Below are 22,434 nucleotides of genomic sequence, written 5' to 3'. Positions count from 1 at the left end.
CAGCCCTGCTGCTGCCTGCCCCCGTGCACGCTACAGTACTATCGAAGTTTTTGAACGTTCGGTCATGTGTTCTGAACCTTCGAAGGTCAAAATGTACCCTTCGTTACAGCCCTAAAAATTAATAATATACATATTAAAAATATAGGGGGATAATAACTTGAAAAGTAGAGCCTATCAGCAGTGACCTGGCACTACGAAAATTAAAAGGAACCTTCAACACCATAACACAAACTCTTTCATGAATTATATGAAAATTAAAGTTTAATTTTTACATACAAATAAACGTGAATATATTGGAAAACATCACAATATACCGTTCATAACCGATTTCGGGTTATCATTTTTGTAAATAAGTTTACTAGGAATGTTTTAATTGTTATGAACCTAGTATTTTACATTCGTCTTGTTGAAACATATACATTTTAATTATAAATACACCTTTAGCAAGCTATTAGATGTAATAAAGTTTAAACAGTACATATACCGGTATATCTCAACAGTACAGTACATACACCTAAAACCCTAAGAGCTGTGATTAATCCCAGGAGGTAAAGGCTGCTGCAGCACAAGGCAAACATGCCACTCCCACCCCTTTCTTTACTGCACGTACCCAAAACAGATCCCTGCCACGGTAGTAACGTAAGCTTAAATATTTACGGATACTGTACTGCTTACTGATACAAGCTTGTGAATAATTATAGTATTTTTAGTAAAATCCTTTATCATGTTTCGGTGGTACAACTGCACAGAAGAAAAACTCAATGGATCTTTGTATTGTACTTGCCTACCTCCCCTGCACACACGCAAATAAAAATGGTCACATCTCGCAAAACAAAGAGACATATTTTTTTAAAAACATGACTGCTCACGATCGAGGTTCTAATTCTAACTTCTGAATAAGCTTCGTGAAATAACGTAATAAAAACAAAACCTGGGGGGCAGTGATGTTTGTCACTATTGTTCTCCATTTGCCTGTCTCGCGTCCCAGTCCTTAACTATTTCTCTCTTTGTAATTTTGAATAAACCTTCCTTCTGTCTTTGCTCCATTGTGTACTATGGCTTGAATGGAAATTTACATCTCTGCAAAAGAGAGTAAATAGTGGCGGCATGAACATTTCCCACCAATCAAAACAGCTAGGCCGTGGAGCAGCACATGTTTACAGGCAGCATTCCACTAAGAGGGAGAGACTGACGTCCAACTGACTGGAATGGAGTTTAAAGGCTGGACCGGAGTTCAAAAGGAAACGTGAAACTTGAAATAAAGTGAAGCTCCTTGTATCTTCAAAGTGATTTTGAAAAAATAAAATAAAAAAAACATTTTCATTACGCCTTTGTCACTATTGTCGTGTCCTTCTTGTTTTATTCACTCGATGCAGTTAATTAATTGTACGTTGTAATTCCAAGCCACACTTAACTCCACTCCATACGTTTCTGCTTTACTACACAGGGCTTTGGGGAATGGCTAGGAAAATAAACAACTCGAGTGAAGAAGGATCTGTAGCCGGCCAGATCAAGGGTGTGTTTATACAATATTTCCTACATAGTCCTGATTTCTAATCTTATGCGATATCAACACGTTTTTTTTTTTTATTAAATATATTTCTGAAGCATATTTGAAGACCGAAACAGTTATTTCCATTGCAGTGTTGTTGCACTAGTAAGTTCATATTCGTCATATTTGTTCTGTTGTTTTATTTTTTTTTATAAATGTTTATTTTATTTAATCGTCCTGTAGACAACATTTAATTAAAAAAAAAAAAAAAAACCTGCTATGCATTCTCGGCGTTTGGTAAAACGTTCGATTCTTGGGAGCCGTGTATGTGCCCCTAGCCCCACGGGGGACGGAGCGCTGCTCCCAGGGGTGGTTCAATCTGTCAAACTGGAGAACAGGGAAACGGTACCGGGATCACGTCGTAACGTGTACACAGTGTTGCTACAGGATGGGACCCTGAAAGAGTATTCTGAAGAGGAAATCGTCACGAGTCCTGCACAAATGGCAGGGAAAGCGCAACTCAGGTCTAGCATGAAGGTGTGTATGTTTTTTGTTTCGTGATCAGCTTACTTTTGCTGCTATTTAGGGTTCCGACCTTTTTGTTATATCCTGGCGAGATATCACTCTACGGGATTAAGAACAAGCTAAGAAAGCTGCATGTCTGAACAGAAATGCCCACAAATGAACAAAAACTATTGCTGTATGGGTGTATTGGTGCATGGCATTGATGGGTATGCGGTAGTTCTAAAGTAAAGGCTCTGCGTGAAGAAAGGGGGTGAAGGTAGTCGAACACATTTGCTGCACAAGTTATGTGCTCTTGAGTATTTCTAATGCAAATGCTGCAGCTACAGCCCCCCCCCCCACTTCGTGATAAGAAGAAACGAATGGTGTGCACTTGAACTGAACTTGTTTTTAGTCTTTATTTCTTTATTGGTATGGTTACGGTTATTGACAGATTATGTATGTCCTAAATACATTCTGTCATTCACATTTTACCATAGCATTAAATGACTGGCACTGTTATAATTACAAGAAAACTTGTTTTAAGATGGATTATTATAGTGTATATATGAGCAGTCATACCTAAAACGGCCTCAAAGTCTTCACAAAGATAAAACAATTGTTGTATTGGTCACTGTGGTGCTTTACAGTGGATTCCCAGTATTAAAAGAAAACAAAACCATCTTTACACCAATATTTTCTGAAGTATAAACAGCTAAGCATTACACCCAGTGTTTGTCCAAGTGACTCCACATTATATAGTGGTATGCTTGTTCCTTGTCTCTGGTGGGCTGTGGAACCCATGTGGGATCTAGAGACAATGTCCATCCAAGTTAAAATAAACTTCTGTGACTATCAGGACCAACACTATATAGTATGGTAAATTATATTACAATTTCTGTTTCAGATGTTGATATGATATAATTATTATTACGTTACTGAAATGCTACTGAGATTTCACAAGACCCATGGAAATCAAAATGCCAATAGGCCTGGTCTCTGGAGATCAGTTTTCCATACAGTTTGAAAGTGGTCCAAATGAACGTCTCATTATCGAATATGGGCTCCTAGCATTAATGCAATCTTTACTGCTTCCAATCAGACAGTGGATGATGTCATGGGGGATGCTTTCTGGTCTCTGATGTCACATGGTGGGTTAAAACACTGTACAACACAATGTACTAGAAGGACATAAAGGTGTTCTATGAGATTAAGGATCTGTGCATAATCTCTCTGCTCAAGATAATCCATGACAATTCTGGAAGTTTTACAGCAGGTTAGAAGTGGGTTTACAGCTTCATTAGAAACTGTGATTTTCAATCAAACAGTGTTACCTGAGCAGCCACTTTACTGATGGTCATATCTGAAGTCTGACTGGGGGTACCTGCATTTAAGGGGGTGCAGCTGGTACCCATATACAAGCACCTTTGTCGAGAGGCATTATAAATACTTTTTTGGTACTTACTGCACACACAGAACTGCTCTTCTAGGTTCAACATCAGCATATTACCTATTAGTGATCCTGGGGCCCGTTTCATAAAGGTCCAACGATTGCGATGTGGTTGCGAGGACGCAGAGGTCATCGCTGTGTGCATTTCATAAAGCACTTTGCAGTGTCTTCACTTGTGATGACTGTTTTGCAATCTGCACTTAAAAAAAATTCAATAATCGGTAATCCACTTTAATGCTCAGTGATCGATTAGATAATTACACAATGGCGGGTGCAAAAGAAAACTATTTTTTTTTCAAAGAAGAAATTGATACAATTATAGAAATGGTTGGCCAACACAAATCTGTTCTATTTTGTCAAGTTGTCTGGAAGTGGCAGATAATCACGGATGCAGTAAATGCTTTAAGAGTGGAGCAGAGAACATTACCTGAAATAAGAAAAAAATGATAGATCTAGTAAGTAGAACAAAATTAAAAGAATGGAGATTGAAAAAACCTCATATGACGATGAAAAATTGTGTAAATATAACTGGTTGAGTAGCTGTTGCTGGTATTGAGAGTGAAAAAAAAAACAGCAGATAGAAGCTGCTGCCTTTAACCCAATGTAAGTAAACATGTCTTTTGCTATCCATCTAAGTAAGCAATGATGGAAACAGATCGTTATAAGTTACAGTATTATTATTATTATTATTATTATTATTATTATTATAATTATCTTACCCACTGTCTCCCAATATCTCCAATAGCAAAGCGATTGGCAAATATCACAATTTGCCCAAATTAAACTGCCGTTTGTACTCCCAGGGTATCGAATGACAGCATCTAACACAGACATTTTGGCATATGTGATGGCTTGAATATTAATAGAATTAAAACCTGTCCTGCATGTACAGGTGCTCATTCACAGCAGGGGACAAAATTGGTATTTGAGATCCAAATTTCTTGATCTAATAAATCACACAGATTACAAAATGCAGCACAAAATTTTTTTGAATTGTGATGTATTTTAATATATATATATATATATATATATATATATATATATATATATATATATATATATATATATATATATATATTGTAACAGAGCAAGGGCTGTAAATGTAAATAGTTTGGGTATTGTTTGTGTTTTGGTGGTGGTTGGCAGGGACGGGGTTAATTCCCCTCCCTGCCAAAAACATGTGACAATGTGGCTGTTCCCAAACAAGGTAATTGGTGTTAATTGGGAACAGCCACAAACTATAAAAAGAGTGCTTCCAGCTCATTAAGGGGGAGATCACCAGGGAGCTGGTATAGGAGAGTTTGGCTGTGGAAAGGAAAGGAAAGGAAAGGAAAGGAAAGGAAAAGAAAAGAAAAGAAAAGAAAAGAAAAGAAAAGAAAAGAAAAGAAAAGAAAAGAAAGGAAAACTTTGTGAAAGTTTGTGTGAGACAGGGCTCTGTGTAAGTGAAGTTAGGCTCTATGTTGAAGTAGGCTTTTGTTTTGTTTGTCTTGTTTTGTGTTGTAAAAAGTAAAGTGCGCAGTAGCGCTTCAAATCAAAGTTTTGGTGTCTGGATCTGTGTTTTTAAGGGGCAAACGAATAGCTGAGCTGTTTTTATATATATATATAGCCCCTTTCACACTGGCATGCTCTACCCGGGTTGGAACCTGCCCGGGTCAGGACCCGGTGTTATGCGGGTCGGGTACGCGATTTCACACCTGGGTGACAGACGCAAGTGCACAATTTTGTTACAGACTCTCATCCAAGCTTTTCTGGATTGAACCGTTGGCCCAAATGTTGATTAGAACAAATGTTTCTTCATCCCTGCTGCAATCTGGCTAATGTGTGTCTCAATCAACAAAAATATGGCTAAACAGAATAAAGAAATGTTCCTTATGGAAGTGAAACCTTCACGCAGGTGCGACTGTTATTGCGTGGGCTCATTTGTGCATTATGCCTCGCTCAGCCCGGGTCAAAACGTGTTGACCCACATCCTGAGGTGGGTCGCTGGGACCCGGGTCAATTATTAAAATTATTAAAATTAGCTTCACAATAAAGAATTGATAAACAGAACAAACTGTCATTTATATCTTATCAGTGAAACTCTGTACACTATCTATTAATGTTTAACTAGACGAAGGAATGCTGCAGCTACGAGGAGTTTAAGTGCGCCAAGGTCCGACTGGAAATGACATTAGTTGAATCACGCAACAAATGCGTAAGGGAGGCAGCACCTGTGTTGAAAACTGGAAGAAAGTGGGTGGCAAAGAAAGCCGTAGAAGATGCAAAGGCTGCCCTTCGAATCGGTGATATCATGGGGCAAATTCAGCATGGAAGAGGGGGTCTTGGTCTCAGTTCAGCTCCTCCTACATGACACAAGGCAGCCCCAGCTCAACGGAGGAAGCTGGTAGTCAACAAGGTGCAAAAGCAGGAGGAGAGGATGAGGTGCGTAAAGGCCGTTTCCCAGGCCAAGCAGGGAGAATGGATGAGATGGGAGAGTGTGGAACAACGCAAGATCGGCTGGCAAGACCTATGGGCAATGGAACAGAGCAGGATCAGTTTCCTCATCATGTCAACATATGATGTTCTCCCATCACCACAGAACCTAAACCTCTGGGTAGGAGAGGATCCCACATGTCCTTTGTGTTCATTACCTGCAACATTAAGGCACATTTAGACAGCATGTAAGGTGGCTCTTAGCCAAGGACGGTTTACTTGGTGCTGCGATGTTTGGCCTTAGTATTGGAAGACAAGCGTAACATGACCAATAAGTTGCCACCAGTTCCATCAAAACATTACACACGAAAGACAACATTCCTCCGCCCAGGAGAGCAACTGCCAAGAAAAGGTGTTACAACCAAGCCTCGCCCAGGACAACTGAAAGCTACTAGAGACTGGAAAATGTTGGCAGATGTTGGTCAACAGCTTATTTTTCCACCTGACATTTGACCAGATATTGTCTTGTGGTCTGGATCAGCATGCCTTGTTCACCTGGTAGAGTTAACAGTGCCATGGGAAGAAACTGCGGTATGCTCAACGAGCCATTGAAGCAGAACAGCGAGGACGGAGAGTCCGGGTTTACCCAGTGGAAGTGGGTTGTCGAGGATTTGTAGCACACTCTAAAACCCGGTTTCTCAGAGACGTCGGATTCAGTGGCCAAGAGTTACGTCGCACAATGAAGAACTTATCTGAAGCAGCATAGAGGAGCAGCAACTGGCTGTCGTTGAGACGGAAAGATTCTGGTTGGGGATCTCAAGCACAATAGAAAGAAAAAAACACTGATGTACGGGTTAGTAAGCTGGGCTGAGTTGAGTGGGGGACGGAGGGGGGTGATGCTGGAACGCCAGAATCACCGTCGAGCTCTCTTGAGGTGTCGTGGGCTAGTCGACGAAACACCAAGGATGGAAGGTGCCTCACTTGAAGACCCCAGAGATGTACCCTACTTAGCTCAATCCAGATGGTTGTCATGCTGATGCGCTGGGGAGACTGCACTATGGTTGATCCCCGGAGCCAGCATCGCAGCCGTTGTGTGGGCTGATGCGCTAGGGAGGCAAAATAAGCTGATCCCTGGAGCCAGCATTACACTTCAGCCATCAACACCAGGCAGAAGGATACCTACATTATCATATGGAAGGAAACGCAAATGGATGGAGACACAGATGGATCACATTAGTTTACTGTAAAGCTACGTCTTAGTTGGTGCTTATCTTGGCGAGAGCCGAGTTCAAATCAGCATGAAGTTTTAACATCTACTCTCATGTAATGGAAATCTAGAGCACAGTACAAACCGAGTTCAGCATTAGTTTTGTAAAATAATACTTCAAAGTTACCTCAAAAAAGCTCAATTTAACCACAAACAGAATCTGTGTAGGCTATATGACAAATTTATGAATAACTCACAAAGTCAGTCTATATTATATTTACTGTAATGATAAAACAATGTAGGCTGTCATTCCAGAAAATCTTTTCCAAAAATTCAATGATGAATTGAAAGGATGTTTGTTGTTGTGGCAGACCCTAATAAGCGGATTATATAAAGTTAAGATATTTTCTATACTGTAAATATACTGTTTCAGTCTTTTTAAACATTGTAGCGAAACATAGAGCAGAGTCTTTTGAGGTGCAAATTTGGATGTCTCCGAATGATCTTAAATAAAATTTTAGCAAAACTGAAGTTCTATTTTTTGGTCCATGATGTCAGCATGGGTTGGACCCCATCCTGCACCTATATTATTAATTTGTGCATACGCAAGTATTCCCTTCTAAACCGTGCGTACGCACATTCCAACAGAAAGTATGTGATTTATGTATGGAGATTCGCGCACACGCTGGACCATGCGTACCATCGTTTCCTTGTGTTAGAATAATGGTACTGCAAGATAAGATCAAACTCCTGTTAAATCATCTAAAGATCCGCAGTCAGTGCAATATGTATGTGGAAGGCCTCTGGCTGACACACAGAGAGGTATAGGGTTAGGTGAACAAAAACTTGCTTTTATTTACAATTCTTCACAAACAAAAGAAAATCTAAAACAAAATAAAACAGTGTACTTTAAACGGACTCGCCTATTTACAACAATGGTCCGCTCACAGTAATTCCCAGGCAGGCAGACACAGCGCTGACGGCGATTAGTCTCAAAAACAGCTCAGCTAGTGGTTCAGTCCCGGTAAGGTTGCTGCAGGGCAGGTAACGCTCTTCAATTGTCTGGAGCATAGGCAAGCTTGTGAAGGTCTGGAGCACCGTGTACCTATTTAGTCTGCAGGTGTAAAGTCTCTCCTGGTCCCAGGAACACTGCCCTGACTAGTGGAAAGGCTGACCCTTTTGTACACTTTAGCTCCGCCACCTACCCGATTACCTGGGATTGGAACCAGATGTACATTGTTCCCCTCCACCAGCCTTTTCAGTGCAGTGATTTCATCTACCCTGTCACAGTAAAATAATACCCTGGTAGAAATCTTGAACAGGATCCTGTATAAGATCCTGAAGGATCCCATAGGATCCTACAATAAGATATTGTACTAGATTCTGTAAGATCTTGCACAGGATCCTTTAGGCCCTACAAGGTCCTGTAAGGTCCTACATATGATCTTGTATGGCCCTACAATATTCTGTAAGATCCTACATAGGACCCTACAAGATCTTGTAAGATCCTGTAAGATCATGCACATGATCCTACAATATCTTGCAAGATCTTGCACAGGATCCTGTAGCAGTCTGGAAGAGTACTTGTAGGATCCTGTCAGTATCCTGTAAGAACCTGTAGGATCGTGTAGGATGCTTGTATGTTCCTACAGCATACTGGTAAGATCCTGGCGAGATCCTGTAGATGTCCTATACAATCCTTGTAAGACCCTACAGGATCTTACTGCATCCTGTACAGGATTTTGTAACATCATGTACAATATCCTGTAGGATTCACAATGTACAATTATAATCGAGGATCCTACCATATAATCCTCCTCTAGATCATACAGGTCTGTGTAAGAATTCTACATGATCCTAAGATCCTGTTTGATCTGATTCCTGATAAGGGTCTTCTACAATTATCTATTCAGGAACTTATAGGATGTAGTGATTCCTGAGCAGAATCTTACACAGGATATTGTACAAGACTCTGCTTAGGAACCTCTACATTCTACAAGATCCTACCGAACACCTTGAACATCTTGCAGGAACAGTCCTGCAAGATCTCATGAAACAAAGATGTGGACTATGATAAAACCATTTTCAGGTACTACTGCAAAGAAAACACACAGTTTACAAACATTCTGACAAACCAATTTTATTTGCCAGAAAACAAAGAAACAATATAATAGGCATCATATTACACAAACAGCACTTGCTTGTATTTAAGCAACTATTTAAGGGGGTAGAGAGGGAAACAAGAAAAACAACCCTCCAACTTAGACAATCCTCCCATTCATTTCCCTTGCCTTTTCCATGCTTTCATTTTATCTAAGCCACAGTGTATCAAAGTCATAGTGCTGTTGCCATGCTAGATGGCAGTCTTCCTGTTGCTCTTTATTGGCATGTGGATGGTGTTCCTGCATTGAAATAAAAATATATATCACTGTGGCCCATTCAAAGCTTTATAGTGGAGTTACCGCTTAGCTTGAGATATGTTTAATAAAATATCTTGCTCTGAGGGCTCTGGTATGGTAAAAAGAAGCCAAATATGCAATTATTTCAGACTCTCTTTGTAGAAGAAGTTAAGGCTCTCCAAGAAAGGTTCTCTGTTGAGGAGGTCCCTAATCAGAAATTCAAACATTTTGTAAATGAACAAGTAGCTGACCTCATGGCCAAAGGGCCATCTCTCAACTTTAAAATCCACAATGAAATGTGGTTGTAGTGTGTTTTTTCAGCCAGGAAAATGATTAGCAGGCCGTGGAAAGGAATCAAGCAGACTGTATGATGCATGCTCAACTTGCATCAGAAATAGGGGAAGCTGTGTTTGGAATTATGGAATGTTCACCTGTGCACAACATTTTAGATACCCAAGATGTTACCCATAGACTATGCACCAAGTCCTTGAAGGTGAATGCACTAGAAGCCTTACTAAATAGCGGAAAGGGGATTGTCCAAGTGAAGTTTCGATCAGCAATGAAAAAAGAAAGGCTTGGTATGAGACTGAAGAAAATGTGTCTTCCCCATGATTTCAAGAGTAAGCTCAGATCATTTGAAGAATTTAACAAATGGAAAGCCAATGAAAACAGCTACTCCCTCCATGCAGAACTGCACATTTTTAAGGGAGTACTTCCCAGTGAATATTTTTACCCATACCCTTCTTGTCACTGGTGTATGGACTTTGTGTAAAGATAACATAACCAACACTGAAATCTCTTTGGCTGAGGCAATGCTACAAAGTTATGTTAGACTTCTTCCAGTCCTATTTGGCGTTACAGACGGAACATACATCTCCCACTCCCTGACCCACCTAGCTAAGCAAGTGAGAGGGCATGGACCTTTAATTCTTCATACTGGTTTTGTTTTTGAGTCTGTGCTGGCACATCTTAAGCATTTGTGCATCAGTATTTGGGCAGCAGTGTGGAGTAGTGGTTAGAGCTCTGGACTCTTGACCGGAGGGTTGTGGGTTCAATCCCTAGTGGGGGACACTGCTGTTGTACCCTTGAGCAAGGTACTTTACCTAGATTGCTCCAGTAAAAACCCAACTGTATAAATGGGGAATTGTCTGTAAAATAATGTGAAATAATGTATAATGTGATATCTTGTAACAATTGTAAGTCGCCCTGGATAAGGGCGTCTGCTAAGAAATAAATAATAATAATAATAATTTGTTCCATGGCACTCGTGGTATATCTGAAGAAATTGTGAAGAGACTGGCCATTGCTCAACATGCAACTAAGCATGCACTGGACATTGCTCAAGGCAATGAAGATGCTACAAATTTATAGAACACCTTTTGAAACCTGAAACTGCAACAAAATTGGTAACTTTGAATGATGGTGTCAAGTTTGGAATTCCTCACACAGACATCATTATCGAAGGTTTCTCTGCTCAAATGGACATGATCATGGTTGCCCAATGGATGATGAGAAATTGTGAAGTTTATCATAGCCTCATCTACAAAAACAAACAGAGCTCTGTGAGTTATTTAGTAAGTTTTGAAGAAAATGGTGGAGAGGTCAGTTTTGGTCAGGTGGAGTATTTTATCAAAGATGGCAATAATGGTTCTGCAGTTATCAATGTTTATAGAAGCGTACACATTAATGTGTGTCAGAGAGGTTTGCCAGAACCCAAAGATCCAGTGATGAGGTGTTTTTGACATCAGGGTTTCTTGAATGTCGGTTCATTGCTGTGAAGAAAGCCAGGAATTACAAGTTTATAAAATGTTCAAAGATACAGAGCAGAATTGTCTTTGGACTGAGTGATGATGATGGTGTTGATGGATATGTTTCATCAGTATTCAAAAACTATCAGCATGACTAAAAATAGTTCATTTGTAGAGAGAAATATCTTGTACTATTTTATAGTTATATTTATTTTATAGTTGTGCATTTCCGTTCATATATAATTCCATCGTGACTGTTTCATTATCATCAGGAGGGGTACACGTCTTGATTTTGTTCAGATTAAGGAAACAAGCACCGAAGGAACTTTGTTTTGTGATCTGTTCCCGATGGAGCTGTCTATTATGCCACATTGCACTTGGGTCCTCTGAAAACAGCTGACACCCACTATCCTGCTAATAAACAGTCACATTCAAACTTGGAATGCTTGATATTTTGGTGTCCTTTTGATATCATTGAACATCAAATTTTGGTTGATTTGGCACAGAATTACCCAAATATAGTGTGATACTGAACTTGATCTTATAGTGATTTCTGCCCAAGATTTGTACCAGGACTCTTAGGGCTTCATTCACTAAACGGCAGTGTTTTGGACATTATACTGCGTGAGAAAGGAAGACCACTTCACGTGGTTTCATCCAGTGATTAACACCTTAGTCACTAAACTTAATAGATGCAGAAATACTGTATGGTGGAGTAACCTTCTAATTAGCATAAACCTTGTAACACACCATATATGCCACGCAGTATGGGCTAAACAGAGTGCCAATTCACAACAAGTTAAGGTGCCTCTGTATGAGATATCCAGCTTGAAATACAATAGAATCCTGTTCTCCATTTATACACTTAAACAAGTATAAATGTAAGACATTCCATGTAAAAACAAATAGATTTTTAATCAAGTAGATTAAAACACATTTTTATTTCAAAGCAGCACATGAATGAATGAATGAATGAATGAATGAATACATAAATAAATAAATAATATTAATTTGGTCTGATGACCGATGTACTTTCCCACAATATTTTTTACTTCCAATAATTAAATGGTTGGTGTGTAGCTCCCGACATCTCATCTATTCAGAAACCATAATTAATCTACAGTAATGCCTGCAATAGTAATGTTAACCTGATTTAATTATTATTATTATTATTATTATTATTATTATTATTATTATTATTATTATTATTATTATTATTATTATTTATTTATTTTTAATATTATTTATCATTATTTCTTAGCAGATGCCCTTACCCAGGGCAATTTACAGTTGTCACAAAATATACACATTTCAACTGAAACTGAAATAATTTCATAAATAGGCTACCGTGTACAGTTTTTAAACACAGTTCCTGTCTCAATGAAAAGTTCATTACTGTTCTTTCCCTGAATGCAAGTTGCGCTGCATTGTACTCCCTGCTACTGTACTAGCCATCACAATGCTAGCCAAACGGCCTTCTATACTGTAGGCTATCAACAAAACTAAAGAATTACAATAAAGCAGACCCCGTGTACAGGGAGTTCTATCTCGGCTGCTGCCCTGGCATAATGAAAGATGACAGTCTCACCGGCATTTTTCAGGACAGTAGAAGGACCAAATACCTTGAGAATTGTTCAGCATGTTTCTGTGCCATACAGTAAGGCATTCGTGGAGCGAGTTTTCAGTTTAATGTTAAACCTTTGGACTGACCAAACGAATCGCCTAGGTGTTGAAGTGGTCAAAAGTGAGCTTTGCATACATTCCAAACCACATGTTCACATTCAAGTGTATAGTTAAGAATATAGAATCAATGCAGTTTGGGAATAAAATAATCTCAATGAAGAGGGACACACAAAGCAGCTTGGAGCTTAAACACAAGGTAATACCATTATGTTATTTTAACTGAATAAAACGTCATCAAGCAGCTTCTTGAAGGATCCCAGGGTGTCACCTTCAACAACATTACTGGGGAGTTGGTTCCAGACCCTCACAATTCTTGTGTAAAAAAGTGCCTCCTATTTTCTATTCTGAATGCCCCTTTATCTAATCTCCATTTGTGACCCCTGGTCCTTGTTTCTTTTTTCAGGTAGAAAAAATCCCCAGGGTCGACACTGTCAATACCTTTTAGAATTTTGAATGCTTGAATCAGATCACTGCATAGTCTTCTTTGTTCAAGACTGAACAGATTGATTCTTTTAGCCTGTCTGCATACAACATGCCTTTTAAACCCGGGATAATTCTGGTCGCTCTTCTTTGCACCCTTTCTAGAACAGCAATATCCTTTTTGTAACGAGGTGACCAGAACTGAACACAATATTCTAGGTGAGGTCTTACTAATGCATTGTAAAGTTTTAACATTACTTCCCTTGATTTAAATTCAACACTTTTCACAACATATCCGAGCATCTTGTTGGCCTTTTTTATAGCTTCCCCACATTGTCTAGATGAAGACATTTCTGAGTCAACATAAACTCCTAGGTCTTTTTCATAGATTCCTTCTTCAATTTCGGTATCTCCCATATGATATTTATAATTCACATTTTTATTGCCTGCAAGCAGTACCTTACACTTTTCTCAATTAAATGTCATTTGTCATGTGTCTGCCCAGTTCTGAATGCTGTCTAGATCATTTTGAATGACCTTTGCTGCTGCAACAGTGTTTGCCACTCCTCCTATTTTTGTGTCGTCTGCAAATTTAACAAGTTTGCTTACTATACCAGAATCTAAATCATTAATGTAGATTAGGAATAGCAGAGGACCTAATACTGATCCCTGTGGTCCACCACTGGTTACCTCGCTCCATTTTGAGGTTTCTCCTCTAATCAGTACTTTCTGTTTTCTACATGTTAACCACTCCCTAATCCATGTGCATGCATTTCCTTGAATCCCTACTGCGTTCAGTTTGAGAATTAATCTTTTATGTGGGACTTTGTCAAAAGCTTTCTGGAAATCTAAATAAACCATGTCATATGCTTTGCAATTATCCATTGTCGATGTTGCATCCTCAAAAAAATCAAGCAGGTTAGTTAGACACAATCTCCCTTTCCTAAAACCATGTTGACTGTCTCCCAGGATACTGTTACCATATAGGTAATTTTCCATTTTGGATCTTATTATAGTTTCCATAAGTTTACATATAATCAGGCCCGTATTAAGGTATTTGACATTTCAGGGGCCCCCTTGGAGAACCCCCCCCCCCCCCCCCCAAGCACAAACTCATACAATACCAACACAATAATGTCATTCGAATAGACAGTGGACAGCGTTACCACTCACATCACAGTAGCTATGGCATGCAAAATAGTATGGTAGTCGGTACTACCACTAGCTCTCATTACCGACTGCATCGTTTCGAATTAAATCAACGGTAGTTGTAGTCGGTGGGACCATGTTATCAGGCAGCACAGCATGATATGACATTAGACAAAAACATAGTGTAGTCGGCGCTACTCTCAAGCCTCCTTAACATTGCAAAGTATAAAGACACATTTGACTTACCATTGCTAGATCTTATGCTTTCTTGCCTTAAAACTTAAAAAAGAATTCCTTACTAATGTCCGTGAAGTCCAGTTGGCGAAGCAGGTCATGTTCAGTGAACATGAGAGTTAAATGATTGAGTCATTAAATTCAGTAATTCATTAAATTCTCTCTGAGGCGGAAAAATTACTGTCTTACTGGCAAATAAGGGGACACTTGCTCACCTTGTGCGACCTCACCTCCTCAGTTATCGGACCCCAACATGCCGTATCAGAGCTAGCAATAGCATTATCTGTTTCGTCAGTTTCTCTCGCATTAAATTGGCAGTTCAATGGCTGGCTCTCGTTTTTCTCCTCTGCTGTAGTGGCTGTGCACTCAGCGCTAACCGACTCGCTGCTCTCTGCTTGCTCCTCTGACTCATGTGGCTCTTCCTAACTTTCATTCTTCTGACACTGACTTTTAAAGAGTTTAGTGAGTTTTGGGGTACTATTTATAACCTCCTCGGATTTAGCTAGTTTGAGTTTAGTGATTTTTTCTTTTTTTCGCACCGCTACTCAGCTTTTCTTATTTGAGTTAGCATAAGATTTTTTTTATTTCGTCAAATAACTACGGCATGCCAAAAGGACACAAAATGTTTTAAAAAATAGGCAAATTGTTTAGTTTAGTACGTGCTTTTTTATTTGCCAACCGTTATCAGTTTGACTTTACAGCAGTGGTCCTCAAAGTAATTTGGGCACGGGCATAAATTGATCTTACTTGGCTGTTTGCGGGCACGCTGACTATTGCATAGGTTCTTATAGTATAACGTTATATATAGAGTTTTAGTGGGAGTTATTCTTTGTTTACGCTGATAAGGCCAAGTCTCAGGCAGTAATTGTATGTGCTGCGCTTATTTTTCAAATAATTCATATAAAATACGCAATGCAAATATTTTTAAATAACATGTTTACATAGATAACCATGAATAAACTAAAATAAGAGGATTGCGTCTCGCTTTGTGTCAATTTGTCAAATCTGTCAACACTACTCTTTTTTAAAGATCGCTCATCTCCCAGTACAATTATTCTGAGAAAGTGGATTTGTAACTAAATCTACTACAGTGTTTCCCTTGTCTGGTGAAATTAAAAAAATATATATAGAGAAAATTCAATTCTAAATACTGAAATGTATTATTTTTCTCAATAACAGTCGGCGAAATTCAGTGCTTACCCGGCATATTAACAGCCCGCCTCGCTCACGAATGATTGGACAGCTGTCGGATCTTTCACTTTCCCATTGGCTACTCACTCGCCTTCAATTTTCATGCAGAATACCGTGAACGGCCTCTGCTTAATTATGATTGGACAACTGCGTAAACTTGGCAGATATTTGATTCTCCTATTGGTTAAACTTACTGTCAGTACCTGCAACTGAAACAGACAGAGTTAATGTCCCACCCAGCTATTTAATGATTGGGCTACCGCAGAGAAAATGCAGATATTCAGTTGGATGATCGTATTGCAGAGGTACTTCAGGAAAAAAAAAAATATGTCGAGTACGTACAAGCACAGCATAAGCGAGCAGCACAGAATTTGCCAGCGGGCACCACTTTGAGGACCACTGCTTTACAGGGACGGCAGGGGCTCCCCTAGGAGGCGGGGCCCTGGGCTTCAGCCCATGTAGCCCATTGGCTTAACACGGCCCTGCATATAATACAAGTCAGGCTTATTGGTCTGTAGTTATCTGGTTCGGTTTTGTCTCCCTTTTTGTGGATCGGTATTATGTTTGCAATTTTCCAATCTGTCGGTACAACCCCTGTGTCAAGAGACTGTTGCATAATCTTGGTTAGTGGTTTTGTAAATAACTTCTTTGAGTACTATTGGGAGGATCTCATCCGGCCCAGGGGGGTTGTTTATATTAAGAGCTCCTAGTCCCTTTAACACTTCTGCCTCTATTATGCTAAAGTTATTTAAAACTGGATAGGAACAGGTTGATGTGTGGCATGTTGTCCGTATCCTCCTTTGTAAAAACCTGTGAAAAGTAATCATTTAATATATTTGTTATTTTTTTTTCTTTGTCTATGGTTTGGCCATTTGTGTCTCTTAGACATTTAACCTCCTTTTTGAATGTTCTCTTGCTCTTATAATATTGGAAAAACATTTTGGTATTGTTTTTAGCCCCCTTAGCAGTGTTCATTTCTATCTCTCTCTTGGCCTTTCTAACTTTCTTTTTGACTTGCGTTTGCAGTTCTAAGTACTCTTTCTGTGTACTTTGTTCTTTATCCCTTTTAAACGCTGTGTAAAGTGCCTTTTTTCGCTGAATTTTTAAAAAAATATATCTATTAAACCATTTTTGCCATTTTGTTTTAGATTTAGATTTGTCTACTTTTGGGATGTAATTGTTTTGTGCCTCTAGTACTACATTTTTAAAAACACCCATCCTTTTTCTGTGGATGTTTTCACTATTTTACTCCAATCTACTTCTGTTAGTCTCTGTTTCATACCTTCATAGTTTGCTTTTCTAAAATTGTAAACCTTAGCTTTAGTCATTACTTTGGGGGTTTTAAAAAACACTTCAAATGAGACCATGTTATGGTCTGAGTTTGCTAATGGCTCTCTGAACTCTGTTTTAGTTATTCTGTCTTCGTTATTTGAAAAGACTAAATCAAGGCATGCCTTCCCTCCAGTCGATGCCTTGACAAATTGCTTTTTGTCATTTCCACCATTTCAATTTCGTCCGTCGTGCTCCCCACCGGGTTTTCCCATTTTATATGGGGGAAGTTGAAATCCCCCATTAGTATGGCTTCTTCTTTTCTACATGCATTTCTAATGTCATTGTATAACAGATTATTTTGCTCGGCGTCTGAATTTGGCGGTGTATAGCATGCTCCTATTATTATGCACTTTGAATTGTTATCCATTATTCTGACCCATATTGATTCGCCGTTGTTTTCTTCATCCAGATTTAACACCTGTGCTTCAAGACTATTTCTTATGTATAGCTCTACCCCTCCACCTCTTCTGTCCTGCCTGTCTTTCCTATACAGTGTGTACCCACTAATATTATATTTGTCTCCATCACTCTCAGACAACCAAGTTTCTGTAACACCTATCACATCGTAGTTACTTGTTAGTGCAGTAGCTTCAAGTTCTAACATTTTGTTTCTGAGCCTTCTAGCATTTAGATAAATACATTTAATTGCTGTCTTACCTGAGTTGTTGTCTTTGTTTTGATGTGATCTCCCTTCTGTTTTTTTGTTTTCTCCCCCCTTTCTAGTTTAAATGCTTTTGGACTTCCTCAAGGAGATCCAGAAGATGTTTGTTTGTTATTGATGTTACGCAACATGGATGCCATACCACGCAACCGATCAGCTTCTGATGCACGTGCCCCAATCTTGGACTGTCCCTTAACAAATCTGTATTGCTTATTCAATGCAGTGATTCGCCAAGAACTAAAATGTCTGATTTTCAGGGGTTGTTCATCAGTAACCATGCAATACTCACTGTTTCAAGTGTCTTTATAGAGTAAGCTATTCTGTAGCGTTGTGTCTATACTTTTAATTACCTAAAATAGTTTGTTCCAAGAAAAATAAGCTGGCGAACTTGCACCACCCCCTAGTTAAAATGCAAACATATATATTTTTTCTGGTTTGGTTTAGGCAAAGTACAGCGATATATATATATATATATATATATATATATATATATATATATATATATATTTTCAAATACTTAGTGTCTGTGTTTCAATATGTGTACAGTTCTGTATATGCCTGCCTGTCCACAAGGTTATTTTAAGTAGACAAACTATAGTAGGGTCTTTATTATTATTATTATTATTATTCGCGTGTGTATTATGTTTTTTTATATTTATTGTATTTATAAATGTGTACTTTGTTTTGTTGTGCAGCACATTTAATTATTATAATTTTTTTAAATAGCTCCTACTCAAACAACATTACGACAGAAAAGCTGCTGATGCAGCTCCATTTACTTTCCACCACAGCATAATTGTATGTTCCATTTAAAATGTTTACAACATCAAAAAACTTAACCTGAAGCAGTGTGGAGTAGTGGTTAGGGCTCTGGACTCTTGACCGGAGGGTTGTGGGTTCAATCCCTGGTAGGGGACACTGCTGCTGTACCCTTGAGCAAGGTACTTTACCTAGATTGCTCCAGTAAAAACCCAACTGTATAAATGGGTAATTGTATGTAAAAATAATGTAATATCTTTTAGCAATTGTAAGTCGCCCTGGATAAGGGCGTCTGCTAAGAAATAAATAGTAATAATAATAATAATAATAATAATAATAATAATAATAATAGTAAAACTATAATACCAACAATGGTATACTTTTTTTATTAAAGCCAGCATAGTTATCCAAAAGGGCAGTATAAAACTTTCTGTCCCTTTGCAGTTTCTGTATTTTCTCCCTCGTTTTTGTTATGCAAGTAAGAAAACACTGTATATGCCTGCATGTCCACGAGGTTATTTTAAGTAAACAAACAACATTACGTTTATACTAATTATACTCAATTATACTAAAATTTCTGTGTATTATACATTTTATTGTTTCAATTGTCTTCTGATTTAAAAAACGTGGTGCAGTATTTTTTTTTTTTCGCGTGGATGCAGCTGCAACAGCTCTTCAAAAAAATGTTTTCTTAGTTTACAGTATGTGCCTTTGTATACTGTACTTTGTGTATGGTAAAATAATATCAGCCTTTCCAGTGTAATTACTGTGTTTTAAGTTACACGAGTTAGCGAAACTGATCTTGCCAGACACCAGCAAAAAATAGCTGCTTCAAGAAATATTTTTTCCAAGACTGCTCAGTTTTCAATGGCAACAGCTGTCCCCAGTGGTGGGAATGTGTAATTTCAGGGTGAAAAAAGGGCAAAACTGGCATGTCACCCATATTGATTGGCTCATGGCGGCCATGTTTGTTCATGTAGCAACCTTTCCTGAATAACCTTTTTTAGAGGACACTACAAAGATAACATATACCCAAGATTTACGTCAATCGGCCAAAGGGTTCATGAGGAGTTGTTGTTTAAGTGTTTTACGCAAAATCCAATATAGCTGCCACACCATGTGACTGATCCATTTTTCCTTAAGTAGAATCAGTTGTGGGCATGAGCGCACTATATAAAACATTTTTCACAGCTGTACTATTTACCATTCATGAGAAGAAAACTTTTGAATATTGTCCAAAATTTTCATTAAATCCAAGATGGCTGTCACACCATGTGACCAAAGACCGCCATATTAACCACGACACAACATCCCATAGTCCTCTACATCCGTGTCAAATTTTGTGCGTTTTGGTGCAGCCGATAAGAAGTTATAGGCAGTTTTATAGCCAGTTGCGTATGTTGATGATGTCATGCAACGTGGACGCCATGATTTTCACAGTAGCAACTTCCCTTGAAGCGTAACAGATGAACATACTGAGATGTTTTATTCCAATTTTTGTTTCAATTGGATAAGCGGTTTCAGAGAATAAGATGTTTGGATTTTGATGGAAATTCAAACATGGATGCATATAAGAGGCTAACATTGTTCTAAATTCTAAATCGCTTTCTGTTTAAGATTGTGTGTGTGTGTGAGCGTGTGTGAGTGTGTGGTACCCTATTCTTAATTTTGCAATATAAAATAAAGTCTACAGCATGTATTGGTTCTTGTATATTTTAATGCCACTATCATTTAAATGTGCATTTTTAAAGCAATAGAAAGTGATAATAGTGTGACGATTGGCTATCAGGGGTGCCTGGCAAATACACAATTCACCATATTTAATTGTGACCAAATCGCTACTAGGACATAACATGTGCACGATTCATGAGTAACACCACTCGAATCCTATACCGAGGAATTATCAACAGGACAGAGGAGAGAAGCTGGAACAGAACCCAGAGAGACAGTACTAATGGAGCATTTATTGTGCTCTGCAGGTAATAGACCTTTTGGACAATTGGCTCAAATAAGGAAACAAATTATTTTGTAATAAATCATATCCAAAGTTATATTATAGCACTCAATAGTTAACCATCTGGCCCAACAAACATTATATCTGGCTGAATCAAAAACATCATATTGCACACTTGATAAACTCATTATAGTTTGCACATAAATAGTAATTATTGCACATCAATAGTAGCCCAGTTATATTGCACACCTTAATCATGTATATTACACATAATTACACATCTTTAATGTAAACTCACTGTCCAACTTGCACCCCCAGCGTAAGCAACGTATTTATCTCAAGTGCCATGGTAAATACAAGCTTCATATTGCATCTTTATGTTTGATTTTTAGACTGCCTACATTGATTGTGAAATGGTTACCACTGCCGAGCAACAGGAGCAAAGGAAGAGTGAGATCAACCAAAAAAACAAACAGAAGCTTCTTGGGAAAGAGGAAGATATAAAAATGTTTGACAGTAAAAAGGCAGACAGAATCCAGGACCATGAAAAGGATCAGACACGTTCTGTCTCGCTTTTGGAGCAAAAGCATGAAGGTGTTTCCTCGAGTATTGATGTCCCTCATGCAAGGTAGGAGAGGCTCATCAAAAATGCATTCTTGCTTAGAGGGGAGAATGAATAATCAATGCTAATATTGTAGCCTAGAGGCAAAGTCTGGTGGTAATAGATGTTAACAAAATCTGGTTTGCTTTTGTTTGACCTGAGGCCCTGGCATTAAAAAGTGAGGAAAGAAAGTGGTGTTAAAATTCTCTACACGTCAGTTAAAGGAGTGCTAACCTGTGCTTTAAAATCCATTTCTTATCTCTTACTAGCCTTATTAACATTATTGCTCTCCATTTTATTGTGCTGAGAATCGTTTGGTTCTTCAAAAGTTATTTTTTTTAAAATGTAAATTCAAGATAGGCAGATATAGCATTGGAATACATTTCAACTGCTATACATGAAGTGATTAGCTAACAGGCAGAAGGAGACATTTTCCATCTATCTTATATTGTCTTTGAAATATATGCATAGATTTTATACTGGTACTATAACGGGTGGCCAAACTTCCTGACCCTGCGAGCCTCATACCAAAATGTTCATATAGCCGAGAGCCACAAGACACATACTGTAAAACATTAAATGTTTGCGAGCAAGACATTTTAAAATGCTAGCATTGTTTTCATTTTTTTGTGTTCTCTCCAACATTATAACATAATTTTGCACTTACTCTATGCAATAAATGTTATCTCCTGACACTAGATGGCAGCAAAATACACATGACTAAGGGATAGAACTTATTCTGTGTAATTTTTATTGTACTGTAGATCTACAGTTTATTAAACTTTATATGTAGCACTGGTGTTTTTCCATTATTTCTGTTTATACTGTATGTATTACATACTTTAAATAAAATATTCAGTTATTATGAAGCAAAATATGATAACTGCCCTGATTTCACCAAAAGCAATATTTTTTTTGTATGGCTGCTCTGTGTATTAAATACTTTTGAGAGCTTTGTGGATGACACATGCACTGTATTTATTTCGGAAGGGATTACAGTACCTAGTCATGACTAGATGTAAGCTGTGTAAATATAATATTTATTTTAGACCTGCAGTATAACATTTAAACATGCATTCTCTAGTCTAGCGCCAACAGTTGAAGCCAGGCTAATTTGCAGTCAGGGCGGTACAGAGGAGGCTTGTGAGGTGTTGGTGAGTAAGGACCGAACGTTGTTTCGCTTTCACGAACTCGAGCGTGGTGTAGAGCGACATTATTGATATGAGTCGCACGCTTGTCTT

At 38.4% G+C, this 22,434-nt stretch overlaps 1 protein-coding gene across 4 annotated transcripts in view; it reads left to right on the top strand.

Moving 5' to 3' along the window:
* The first annotated feature begins 1,418 nt into the window (after window positions 1-1,418).
* LOC117399775 (zinc finger protein 704-like) overlaps window positions 1,419-22,434 on the top strand; it is a 122,156-nt gene continuing 101,140 nt past the window's right edge. For 3 of the 4 annotated variants that reach the window (XM_033999148.3, XM_033999147.3, XM_033999146.3), the window contains exons 1-2: window positions 1,441-2,029; window positions 20,985-21,220. In XM_033999148.3, the coding sequence (XP_033855039.2) occupies window positions 1,772-2,029; window positions 20,985-21,220 (494 nt within the window). In that variant the 5' untranslated portion in view covers window positions 1,441-1,771. Of the gene's footprint in view, window positions 2,030-20,984; window positions 21,221-22,434 lie in introns of all 4 variants that reach the window. The other variant, XM_033999149.3, reaches the window with a different exon arrangement.

The sequence above is a fragment of the Acipenser ruthenus genome, chromosome 4, assembly GCF_902713425.1.
Source record: "Acipenser ruthenus chromosome 4, fAciRut3.2 maternal haplotype, whole genome shotgun sequence".
NCBI lineage: Eukaryota > Metazoa > Chordata > Actinopteri > Acipenseriformes > Acipenseridae > Acipenser > Acipenser ruthenus.
This window is presented reverse-complemented; position numbering and strand designations above follow the sequence as displayed.